The 13,619-nt window shown below is 45.0% G+C and overlaps 1 protein-coding gene across 3 annotated transcripts in view; it reads left to right on the top strand.

Moving 5' to 3' along the window:
* The first annotated feature begins 1,539 nt into the window (after positions 1-1,539).
* The window catches only part of kifc3 (kinesin family member C3), a 31,531-nt gene continuing 19,451 nt past the window's right edge, over positions 1,540-13,619 (top strand). Inside the window, exon 1 of one of the 3 annotated variants that reach the window (XM_062548531.1) lies at positions 1,540-1,787. Coding sequence is in view for 1 of the 3 variants with exons in the window: in XM_062548529.1 (XP_062404513.1) it covers positions 2,821-2,838 (18 nt within the window). In the remaining 2 variants the exon portion in view is untranslated. Of the gene's footprint in view, positions 1,788-2,778; positions 2,839-9,336; positions 9,510-13,619 lie in introns of those variants that run through there. The other 2 variants (XM_062548529.1, XM_062548530.1) reach the window with 2 other exon arrangements.

The following is a 13,619-nucleotide window of genomic DNA, read 5'->3' on the forward strand; positions in this document are numbered from 1 at the left end:
TCACAGAGAGGTATCAATCACTTTACAACTCCTCCCAGAGAGTTTGTATAGAATTGTGATTGTATGCATCTCTGTCAGTCACCAGTTGTAATCAGTGTTTAAGAGGCTCATAGAAATGATACAGTATTATACTACACTATTTGTTGTTGTGTTCCTGAGTTCTAGAGATGTCCTAGTGGCTACTGAGTAGAGGACAATGCCATTAGGACAACGGCAGATATGGAACAGGATGTTAGTTCAGTCAAATGTTTTCCACTATGCGAGTGAGAATCAATGGCCTGTGATCTGTCCCTGTACATTCTCTCTAGCCAGTCACAGGATCGCCGATCATTCACAGTGATTTTGTCTCTCACTGAGTATTCAGGTCAGTTCACTGTAAAGCATGGGCTACTGAAAGGTCATTTTGTATGCCTCAAATGGAAATAAATAAATAATACATTGCTACAATACAATTGTTATTATTTATATTAGGCTACAGCATCTGACTGCAAGGGTTTTCTATATTCAATTAAATTCCTAAATAACACTTTTTCAAATAAACAACTGAGTCTCTGTGTTGGAGAGGGAGAACGAACAGCGCGGTTTCTCAGAGAATGACCCACAGGAAGAGGACAGGATGACTTGAGGTCCACATTGTTTGTAATTCCCTCTAACAAACGAAAGGGAGGAAGTGAGAGAAAACGCAGTGATTCAGAAGAAGTGCAGACGGTGCACACCCGATAGGCCCTTAGCCCAGCCAACTTTCAGTCTGCGCTCATTTAGTGGATATGTGCTGTAGATATTGAAAAAGACAATTAGGGATGATTTTTATACTGAAATGAAAGGGTGTAATTCATACACGGAGACAATGTTTGCTTGTATTGAATTACATCAACTAGACAATACATTTCAAAACGTAAATTGGCAAAATGGTAAACACTGGTGCCAGTCCAATTAGATGTCTGTTAGAGGTGTGTAAACCCAGAGTTTGTAGTGGTTACAGGGAATGTAGAATAGCTAAACAGTCTCTAAAATCCCTAAAAGTTCTTAAAATCTCACTAGTTGTGGGGAATTTGTGACTATAGATACATAGTGGTGAATACATAGAATTAAAGTACAATGTTCCTGTATTGCTTTTTCTGTCAGGAGGCATTTGAGTGTAGGCCTACAAAGAAATCAAAAACTTATCTAGCATTCACTGTAAATCCATGACTTTACCAAGACTGTTAAGATTGATCATTTAGCCAAAATGTATAGTTTAAAATGTGAAAAAGAGATAGTCTACATTGTTACTGCACTATACTGTGATAAAAAAAACAAACCTTGACTGAGAGTGAAACACTATGTGTGAGAATTAAGTTGGCTGACTATCGATATTTCATCTGCCAGCGAAGATGTTACTGCGAGATGTCTGTAAAATAACCAGCTTTTATTTATTTGCAAATCTGAATACAAGACCACTGATGTTCGGGATCAGAGATCCCACCTCGCTCCTCATTTTTCACTTGATGGTATACGTCACTATTTCTGACTTCAGTCAGCTGTGCGCGCGGCGGGGTACACACATTTCTCCTTCTGTCTCCGTCCCCGGCCTGTCTTTCACATGTTTTATTGTCATGATTGAAAAACAATCACACTCTAAAGCCTGGCAAGACACTGTCGCGTTTAAGTGATCGTGACACTAGGATTTTGATAACTTTTTTTTTGTTTCTTTCTTTTCGAAAACGGTTCATTTTATTGTCTGGAGTTTACGTCAACGAAGTGGAAAAAGCCAGGACTCACGAGAAGTTTAGCGTGCTGGCCCTCAAGTAAGTGCTTAAGCTACTTTGATTTTAGCCTAGACAACTATTTGTCGTAGCTCGCATGAACAAATGTCTTCTTAAGATATAGCCTACTCAATCTCATAGACAGACAAAAGTTTACGTTTCATGTCATTTCTTAAATAGATTTATTCAGTCATCCAAGACACCAGTTACTACTTAAAGGGCAAGGCCTCGTTTTGCTTTAATTTCCAAAGCAGAAATGTGTATCCATTGAATAATGGACAGCAGCATCTAGCGGCATCTTTAATCACATTTAGCCTAATGTGAAAAGCCATGCTCAGTCTTTTCTGGCGTGGGTGCTTTACTGAAGTCTTCTCGGGAGAGGAAATGGGAAATTAAGACTTCAGACTGAGATTCCAAACTGTGACTTACTCTGCTCCCCTAGACTTACTGAGCTACTTCAAATGAATCTTGAGGTTAATGTATGAACTTCTTCTTAAGCCATTTATTTGTTGAATGCAAGATATTGAAAAACGAATAACTTTAAGCCATATTTGAAAAAGTCGGCGTTTCGGGTGTGCCCCAAAAAAGAGCGGTCTGTCAGGCGGATGTTCTAAAAATACTCAAGTGATGTAGACTGAGACGACTCATTTCGGAATAATGGCATAGTGGAACCAGGCGAGATGATCTTGCTACAATTATATCTGAAACAGCACATCACATTTATAAAGGTGTACAAGAGACGAGCCAACAAGAAATCGGCGTTAGGCTACCACATGATAACGCGTCGGCTGCTTTTATTTGCGCTCTGGTGAGGTTGTAGAAAGCTCGACATGGTTCATGCTGACTTTTGACAGAACCACTGTTGTTTTTTATGCTTACCAGTTGTTTTCTATGGAATGGGCCCCGTGTATGGAGTCTAAAGGCAGAACTAACAAAACAGAATACAACCAGTGGGGCCCACAACTTTCCTTATGCATACCCACGATAAATACATCAGCATGACATCAAACACAAACACCACACTGGTTGTTCCAGTCGTTCCGATTAGGCTATTCTTACCAAGCGCTGACAGGCTATGGAATTTCACAGAAACGTGAGTGGCCTGCAATATCAAATCAATATCAGACATAAGTAAATAATTGGCCTACTGAGACAAACAGCTGTATATGAGGTGTCGATGCTTATGTTTTTCTGTCATTGAAACTAACGTCTAGAAATGTGTGGTTGTATCCAGAAGCCTGCCACTTCCCTCCTACCTATGCTTTTTACCTACTGTGGGTCAGAGCTCTGCATACTGATCGATCTTGTAGCCAAAATCAATCCGGATGTTTACTCTCAGAAAGTGCAGTATGTTCCCAAAACTCCCTCTTTGAAATAGACGCGTTCTTTACCACGTGTTCATGAAACATGTTATGTAAAACTGATTGAAAACAGACCGTGACGAGTGAACACGCATAGACACAAACAGCAGAGGGCGTGTTATCCCTTTCAGGCTTTTGATTCTGTCTAAGTAGCATACACGATGATACACAGTAACCTCTCCAATGTCAGATTGTACTGTAGAAACGCATCGTGGCAGCTGTTTGAGAATGGCTTGGGTCATTACTCATAGTTTTCACTGTCCAAGAAAAAAGGAATGGTGTTGGCTCAGTAAAGCTGTTTAGTTTTGGCATCCTTTTGGATTGAAAGAAGTTTGTCTATGAGGCCTACTGTTTTTATTTTGTTGTCTGTCTAGATCAGCTAAATTTGCATTAGTGAGAGACCTCAGGCGAATAGGACTTTTACTGGAACATGTGTATACCAGATGTTGCACCTCATGTCTCCAGCCCCATGACTGTTTTTTATGTTAGGGACAGGGTTGTGTGTAGTAATTCCCAGCCCACCCTAAAATGCTTTGTTTGTTTCCTTAGTGCTCCAGGAAAAACAACGTAACAACACATGCATTTCGCAGTGCATTTCATCCACATATTGTAATCTCTCCTGCATTTCACCCTTCTATGCTGTATTGCATATCTTGTAGACTACTTCTTTCTCTCTCCTACTTATATTCTCTCTCCTCAGGCAGTTTCTGTGATCCTTCTTTCACAACATGACATACTGCTGTCTGTCATCAACCCCATGTTTTACTGTTACCATTATTTCCTGCTCTTCGTGGAACACTATAATTTATGCCTGAAATAGCCTACAGAGGGAGTTGTGGGATGGGTGTGTATAGTTAGTGTACTGTGGGCAGTGGAGTGGACAGTCAGATGACATTATATGCTCCAGTGTCTCTCTCTCTCTCTCGCTCTTGCTCTCATACACACACAGTGATTCACTCTTGTTGTGACACTCTGCTGAGGGCATGTTTTGAATGAGTCGACAGGCTTAAATCCTTAAGTCAATGGCCAAACGTGAAGACTTGCATATTTCAGTGGTAAGCCGATTAAGCACGGTGGTCTTAGCTTTTTAAATAGAGACCCATCTTTCTCTTGTGTGACCAAACATACAGACCAAGAGGAATACAAACACCTTTAATGCAGTCAGGTGTCTTAAATAGAGGTGCAAGTGAGTCAGCTGTGGCCACTGATGGCAGAAATACAATAATAAGGGTGTAGTGGAACAATTAAGTGTCCAAAAGCACATTCCCTTAGAGTTAAACACAAACCATGTATTGATCCTTTCAGTGAATGAGGTCATGGGGTTAAACATGGTTTTTCCTCTTGTAAATTGAACTTTGATTTAGTTTTGATATTGAACTGCATTAATGATTAATCATGGAATTTTCTCTGGAACCAACTTTTATGTCTGGGTGCCACTGCCTTTCGATTTCATACCGTAGGCTGTTAACTTCCTTGTTATGTTTCATCCACCCAAAGGTGTAATGTTTACACTCCACCAGGCAGGGCCTACTGTAGAATCAAAGTTGTTAGTGTGTGTTGTGTGATCACAGTATGACCTGATTGGAAGTATGAGGCTCTGCCTTTGGACTTTTGGCTACCCCTCTGCATAGCCGGTTCTCACCCTGCCTTTTCTTGTCCCCCTCTGTCTCTGGTCCAAAGCACCTAATGAGCTGGAAGGAGACTCCATTGTCCCCTCACTGACAGAATTTCCTTATGGGGGCTTTAGCCATGATGTTAGCATGGAGAGCTGAGGCCCGAGCTGCACAAAAGTCCCCGTTGTGGCCGAGGCCGATCATCATTGAACCACACTTATCACCTTTGGCATGTTCACGCTGGGGAGCATTCCCATGGTGCACCGCTCTGCTGCCGGTGCCTTTACGCTGGACGGTCACGCAGCGAGGTAACGGGCTGAGGCATTCAGGACACGGAATAATGAGGTCGTCTGGTCTCACCATGGTGACCACCAATCACAGCCTGGCATGGCATCCCTCCGCTGCTGCACATCTAAGCAGATGCATCCGCAGATTTAGTTGATTTTCTTTTCATATTACATGAAGGCATATAAAAAAATATTACATCATCAGCATGGAGGGGCATTCATGATCCTGCATTAACTGAGCGCTTGTCCTGACAGATGGGCAAGGAGAGCGGGAGCGGGACGAGTTGTGTCGTTCTTTTTTTTTTTTTTTTTTACCCAGGAATTTTTGGGGGCACTCGCAGACAAACCCCCAAGGTGGGCAGTGAGTTTGTGGTGTTTTTCCCCAGCGTTGGTACAGGAAACCTTTGAGAGCCATGGGACGGGACTGAAGCGGGACTCTCCCTGAGTCACTTGGAGGAAGCAGAGCAGAGCTGTAAACGCACCAACCTGTTTGATTTGCACTGCACTAGGCTGCAGGAAGAGGATTATTGACACATTGGTGATATTTTTTTCCCCAAAGGAGATTTCTATAGAAAAGCAATTTCTATATCGAAGTTGTTTGATTTTGGTTTTATTTTGACTGCAGTCACAGGGCAGAGATTGCCCTGGGTGGAACTTTTATCTTTTTATGGGAGTGTGTACGTGACTGCTAACAAGAGATTTATACTGTAGTTTATCAAGAAGATGGGTGAGGCTCTGTTAGTCAAAGGTGACTGAAGCAAACTCCTTATATAAAACAGGTGTTGTCTGAAACCCGAACACAAAGAGTGAATGGGAGAGAGAAGCAGGAAGCCATCTCATTTGCTGAGCGCCGAAGGATTATCAGTTTAAATTGGCATTAGAACACTACCCTTGTCTGACAGACTACACATACAGTTAGTCTGTGGATTGCAGAGAAGAGAGTCAACACTCTGCTGTCTAATTTCTTTTTTCTTTTTTTTTTAATGATTGTGATTCATGTGTATGCAGTACACTGTTAGGGAGAGTTAAGACATTATTTTTGAAGCTTTGTTTTGTTTTTGGTTATTTCGGAGATTTTGGAAACTGAAAGTGAAGAGGTTTTACTTGCTGTAGACCGTCGATAAGGACGTGTGGACTGACTGCCAGAATGCTTTCTGGTCGTGTCCATGTGGTGTGTGTTGTGGTAACGGAGTCTGTTCACTGAGAGCTGATTTTGGAACGCTTCTCTTGGGATTCCCAAACTGGAAGCTGAGACCCTCAGAATGCCTGCACTGCGTCCTCTGCCTGCTTCTTCTGACTGAGTGTGTCTAGGAGGAAGGGAAGTCCATTTGTGTGTGCGAGATCATGTACGTGCTCTGCACCCTGGTGCTGCTGACCCTCCATAACCTATTCAAGAGACCCAGGGCCCTGGATCCAGGTGAACCGGGGGCCGAAGAGGGGCCCAAGCAGTCCAGAGATGAGACAGCGCAGCCTGGGCACGGGCAGAAGGCCAAGCCCCCCAGGCATGGAGGCTTGGGATCGGCACAGGGTGGTATATCTGTATCGCAGAGACCCTGCGGCTGTGTGGTCTATCAGTGCTCTGAGATGCGTCAGCATGGGCAGCGCAAGGAGATTCCCCACAACGGCAAGGACGAAGTGTCCACCAGCTGCAAGACAGTCCAGGTGAGCGAACGAGAATGTAGGAGCATCCAGTAGGCTAGCAGATGGCTAGGAACCAGAGAAAGGGATGGATACCTCCGTACACCGAGTATTTGTGGTAGATAGGATGTTTCTAGTACTGAGAGAGCAGGTTCACTACCGTGGCCATTGGCTTTTACTACATTATATAGCGTTACTTCTACATTTTGTACTGTTGTATGTTGAATTCCTCTGTAAAAATCTATTGAATAAGGGCTGAAGACATCGGTGCATAGTAGCTCACCTGAAATGCTTTTTCTGATCTCTGTCTGGTTTTAGCAGCAACCCCTCCATTAACCCACTGTGAACAGGTTGCTGTAATTTAATAATTTATTGCTGATTTATTATTGATCAGAACTACAGATGGCTTGATGTCATCTAAGGTTTGCGGAAGCATTTCTGTATCCAAATTCTGCTCTACCACAGTCAGTATGTTCAACATTCTTCATGAATTTGGTCAGGTATTTCATGCTGATATATTCTAGGAGAATTGTAGCTATGGATAGTGTGGTGGTGATAGCACTGAAGATATGTAACGAACAGTACCCCATATAGTTCCCATATGATTTTGACAAATATTTTTACAGAATAACATTTTAAGGTCTGAGGAGGAGCCAATATCGGCTTGAAACTTAGTATGCAAAGAAAAACATTTAAATCATATAGAAACTACTGTATATGGTGTTTGCTCATTCCATCTTCATGCTTTAAGTTTGTGGAGCAGCTAGCTAGATTTTGTGTGTGTGATTTTGACTTCTTTGTGTGTGTGATGTAAGCGTTCATGTAAGCATGTTGCATATTATTGGCACATTCATTCCTCCCTGGATCTGTCCATGAAATCATTTGATGTTGACCGTTTTGTCCTTGAGGAGAAAGATGTACTAGTCATTGGGTTGAGTGCTGTCCTGTTTCACAGTCTCCTGTGAAAATCCTGTTAGCGTGCCACCACAGTAAACAGACCCAGATCGCTGGATCATTGGTTATGTAAGCAGGGCTTCGTTAATCTCTGTCTCTCCATCCATCTCACCCCCAACCGAGACCCTTCTCTCACACTCTCTCTCTTTTTCCCTCTTCCTCTCTCTCTCTCACTCTCTCTCTCTCCATCTAATCCCACTTTAACTCGGGCCATCCATTTGGCCCTTGACCCAAACCTGGATGCATCATCAACCCACAGCTGTCCACGCACCTTCACTATCTGTCACACACACACTGACACACACACACACACACACACACACACACACACACACACATACTCCTTCAGTCCAGACTGATTGTCATTCATGACGCACACCTCGGGGATGAAAACCCTGTTGATGTAATTACTTCCGTTGGACTTGACCCTACCTGAACATTATATATCCATGGTGTTTTATTATGGTCAGAAATCAGTCAAGATACCGTGCTATGACTATGTGGTACAAAGGTTTTGATTTGGTTTTTGAAGTGTCATATATTTTGTAAGTAAAATAATTGTAACATTCCCATTCCCATAACAATTTTCATTCAAGTTTGTTGACTTGACGGGGTGGTGAGTGTTTATAGGCTAAGGTTCACTCTATTGATAAGGATTGGGTTTTCATTTTAGCATTTGTTATGTGTTGACAATATTTTTTTTCACACTGACAGCATTTGATTGAAATTATGGTGAATACAGAGTCATACTATTCTGGCAGCCATGACTGGTTTGCCACCCTCATGTAGTGCAGGGAGGGAGTGAATGCAATAAACTATTCCCAATAAAGCACACTGTTTGATGTCTCTTACACAGACACCAAGTTTCCCCCGCAGGCCCTCAGAGAGAAACCGAGACATAGACAGAGATAGAGAGACTCTGTTCTCGTACTAGTGTTTGGTATCCGAGCTGAAGAATGGTGTCAGTGTATCAGCTCTGAATGTGAGCAGGGCTTCATCAGTCAATGGAACGCCACTTTGTCAAAGCGCATGTCAATACAAATCATCTGTACTAGTCTCAGATACCACAGCTCTTGCCACAAACCTCTATTACTGGCCATTGGAGAGAGACATCTTTTGTGTTGAGCCACATTGCCACAAAGGGGATTGGTGGAGGGCGCCTGCTGGCCTGAAAGCACTGGGCTTTTTACTCTACTGCTTTCTGGGCCATCTTCTTCACAATGGTGTTCTTTTTATGGAACAGTAGGCTAAGTGGGAGGAGCAGTGAATTTTACACCCGTTAGTATGGAATTACACACACACACACACACACACACACACACACACACACACAAACAGAGACACAGTAGTGAGGGCTGTTGTTAATATTTCAGGCAGTAGGAGGGGCTAACTGGGATGCCTACACAGAACACCAGTCACTCACACATAACCAGTGCCATAGGAAGACTGGGGGGAGCAGCGCTACGCTTGATTTGTGGCTGAAATATTTATTTCACTGGTGGCGAGAGAGGGAAATAGAAGAGCGAGAGAGAGAGAGGGGTGGGGAGGAGAGAGGGAGCAGAGGGGGAAAGGAGGAGGAGGAGGGGGGATGCAGGAGAGGAGGGGGGGCTGCGATGCTGGCTCAGATTCCACCGTTACTAAGGAACTGAGCGCGAGCAGAGTGTTGGTGTCACCGTGTGTGAGGGGAGAGCCATCTAAAAGAGGAATGCGCTTATGAGCGAGGGAGAGAGTCTGTGAGCGAGGGATCGAGAGGGAGAAAGGGAAGAGCTGGTTGGCGTATACACGTCGCTTGCAGCGGGAGCCTTTGGCTCTGCAGGAGGGTGTGTGTGTGTGTGTGCTCCAAGTGCTCGTTAAAGACCGAAGCCACGACGATGCAGGGATGATCAGGGCCATGGGACCGCAGGCTAGGAGGTGAGTACACTAAAGGGAGAAGAACGTCTGTGTGTGTCGTGTGTGTGCATGAGCAAGAACAGTCTCTCGCATCCCCTCTCGCTCTGTCATCTTTCATCTCCATTTATGGTGCTGTGCGGCCATTGTCTCAATAAGATCACAGCTGCCGTGTTCATGTTCCCGGGCTAAGCTGATGTTGGGCTTACCGTCCGATCTTAATCTCCAGCATCCCCAAGCAACAACATACCTACCCGTATCAGCACTCCACTGGTGTCTTTGTACAGAGGGCACACCATTGCTGCTGGTGTGTGACTGTGTGGCTGTGTGGGCCCAGGACATTGTGTGCATATTTTTGTCCAGAGGTATTTAAGGTTGTTGAGAGATCCGGCACCCACCGGCAGATGTTGACACAGAAGGCTCAGTGTTTATGCTAGAGGGGAAGGGAGAGATTTAACCCTGCCTGAGCGGCAGAGAGAGAGAGAGAGAGAGAGGAGCGGATATGCTTCTCTCTCTATGGGAGAAGGGGGGGATGGGGAGACTGCAATATTTAAATGTTCTTACGGTGCAGAAACGGAATCATTGGAATTGTTATTTTGACAGGCTAAGGTCTGTCTGAAAGGAATGGAATGGGCTGTAGACAGGTGTGTCTGTGTCTCTCTACATGTGTCTGGGTGGGTGTTAGTGATGGAGAAGACTAGGTGAGTGGGACAGTAGCAGGCATCGACAGACTGTCTGACCACAGGATCCATTATACTGTCATCCAGTGACAGACTGTGTGTGTGTGTGCCTGTGTGTGGGTCTGTATGTGTGTGTGTGTGTGTGTGTGTGTGTGTGTTAGACTGGGTGCCTTTTTAAATTATTAAATTATTAAATTATTAAATTAAATTATTCATAGTGGTGGTGGTGGGGGAAATGAAGTGGTCTTTGTCAGCAAATGGCTCTCTGGTGGGTCATCAGTGCCCCTCTCATGTTCCTCAGACCACGAGAAAAACAGCACTCCAACACTCTTAGTGCCATATCATTATATTATCTCCTCTCATGCTCTCCATCATTTCTCTCAATCAGTCCCATGGATGCCTGTAGTGCTGCAGAATATGGCTGTAATTGTGTGGGCAAGGCTGCAATATGTGACTACTCCCTCCAGGCAAACAGAATTATCATGCAATACTGCAGATTGGCAAAGCTCATGCACTTATTACGACCAGCGGGCCAAGAATAGCACGCGAACCTGCGGCCGCGGCAGTGCAGCTTAGCGCATTATGAATTTAAAGCGATGCGTCTGATGCGTTTCCTGTCCCGTGCTCTCGCTCCGTGCGGATCTGTAGCCCGCCCGACTGCCTCGCTCGGGCCAGGCCGGGACGAAGTCCTGGAGAGAGGAGAGATCCAGTCAGGCGTGAGCGTGTGAGGGCTGTCACATCCTTGGCGCGGACGGAGTGAGCGCGCTCAGCGTGAAGGTGTCGATTGGCTGCGTGTGTCTGTAGTGTGCGGAGGGGTACTGGGTGAAACTGGGAGAGAGAGCGGAAGAGAGGGAGAGGGATAACAGAAGTGGGCTAATGAGATTCAATCGTCGTCTCGGGAGACGAGCATTTTTACACCCATGAAGATGATCAGAGGATTCTCACACAGGAGGGAGGGAGAGTGAGAGTGAGAGGAGAGTGAGAGAAGAGAAAGTGCTGGAGAAGGAGACTGGTACCCGTTTAAAAGCAGATCCTGTTAGCGGACCCCTCTATGTCTGATGCAGTTTACACAGAGGCAGAGGAGCTTGTAGTCTGTTAATGTAATTGAATAAGCAGACTCCTTTTAGGCAAGTCCCTCCACCCGGCGGCCATATTGCAATGCACTTTGGACCCTCATCAGGCATCTATTTGGTGAATAACTGTGCGTGTGTAAGGCTTCGTGACCCCAAACTCACTCCAGTGGATCACACCACATGATTGGCATGATGTATTCACATCTCGATTTATGGCTGCGGAACGGCAAGATATGTATAGACAACTGCCATATTGGCATTACGGACAAACCCCATACATTTCTATGGAGGATTCTTGGGAGTCTCATTATAAAGTCTGTAAATGAAGATCAGGTGACTTATGCTGTTTCCAGCAGTGCAGTTAGTTACTTACATTACAGGAAGGGGCAGGATATACGACCGCCATATTGCCATTATGAACTAATTCCATGCCTTTCTATGGAAGATATTTTGAGTACTGTGTCTCCTCATTAGGAAGTCTCTGGAATTAGATCCTCATTTGGGTGGCTGGACCCCTGGCCTCTTCCCACTGCATACATTCAGACCCAAACAAAAAGAGCTCTCATCTCTACTGACATGGATAGCGCTGGGGAGGTCGCAGCATTGTCCGATATTTTGCAGAGGGGAATGAAATCTAATCCATCCATGGGCTTGTTTACCCATGGATGTCGCACACAGATCGGGCACTTGACTTGTGCACAGTAGCGTGTGTGTGTGTGTGTGTGTGTGCATCTTAAGAAAGAGAGAGCACAGCTGCATGTGTTCTCACGAAACCCTTGGTAAACAGGCCGATTAGTCCCATTAGGCCTGTTTTCTTTTTTTTTTACCAGCTGTAGAGACCTACGCTTCCCCCTAGTGGCCTAAGGTGAAAATGAGCGTTAATGAAAACTGAACTCTCACTGATCTCATTTCTTCTGCTGTCATTAACCTTACCATTTATCTGTTGGTTATATAGAATTATTGCAGCTCAATATTATCAGTGCAGGCATTTTTAGTGATGGTATGTGTCCTCTACATAAAAATAGCTGGCCGGAGTGAAGTCAACTATGTGCCAATGTCTGGTTCTTAGTCTCTGTCAGAGGTCAGATGACCAGAGAGACATGACTGACCAGCACAGACTGTCCGAGTGTGCCCAAGTGTTCCACGTCACAGGATGCAGTCTGAGGGAAGAAGGCCATCTGCTGACTGGCTTAAGGGGATTAGTACAGGCTGGAGAGTCCCGGGCGGCCCAGTGCACCTTAGACAGTGTAGAGTCGCTGCTCCTCTTCCTCCTCTTCCTCCTCTTCCTCCACCTCCTGGTTAGGCGTCCTCGATTTGCCTCCACCTGCGCCGCGCAGTGCTCGTGTCGTTGGACTCGTCCGGCATGGAAACCTTGCGGCGTTATGGTGGTTGCGGTCAGCGGTTGTGTTGAGGAGTGAGGGGCGACTGTGGTGCGGGAGTTAAGATGTTGGGATGGGTCGGCTCACTGGTCAACAAGAGCCTCCTGGAGCGAGACTATGAACGCGAACGCTTCCTCCACCGGCCAGAGCGTAGGACCTCAGGACAAAGGGTACTGATCGTGTGTGTGTGTGTGTGTGTGTGTGTGTGTGTGTTTGTGTGTGTGATATCTGCATCGTTTTTGCTGGACACTTGTGTTATGATGTTTAATGGTTTGTGGTTCTGGAATGTTCTGTTGTGTAATTTAAGACAGTTCTGCCGTGCTGCATACTGTAGTACAACAGGTCATGATCAATGCCTGTGTCCCTTTAGCTATTTTCTCAGTCTGGAGTGAGCGTGAGCTGTATTGATAAGATGTATTGATTGGGGTTTAAGCTAATATGACACTTGGGGAAAGCTAGGCTAGGGGAGGGGAAGACTTTAGGGTTGCCTGTTTCTCAGATTTTGTGTCCAGTGCATTAATCATCTTGGGAGTCATCGAAATGGACATTTTGCCTTTATGGACATGAATAATATACACTCAATTACAGGATTGTAAGTGCACACACACACACACACACACACACACACTCACACACTCTTACACACACTGTCACGCACATTCACGTGGGCAGAGTGTGATCACCCCAGCCAAGGAGTTTGTTGAGGTCCTGACAGGGTAAAGCGGGTTATCTGGCCAGAACAGGTTGTGCTCCCAAAGCCCAACTACAGATGGGGTTAGTGAAGTGACATCCTGATACACACTCACTGTAAACAGACATGACTTTTAACTGATGACTCCTGGAGTGGACAGTTGTGTGTGTGTGTGTCTAATGCTTGGCAGTGACATGTTTGTTTGGCACTGCAACTCAAAATGGACGGAGATACAATGAATAGATTGTTTCTTATATTGGCCAATAAACTTGTCTGCCAAACTTAAATTCATTAGAGATGGACTGTGCACT

This window comes from Sardina pilchardus, chromosome 11, assembly GCF_963854185.1.
Source record: "Sardina pilchardus chromosome 11, fSarPil1.1, whole genome shotgun sequence".
In the NCBI taxonomy this organism is placed as follows: domain Eukaryota; kingdom Metazoa; phylum Chordata; class Actinopteri; order Clupeiformes; family Clupeidae; genus Sardina; species Sardina pilchardus.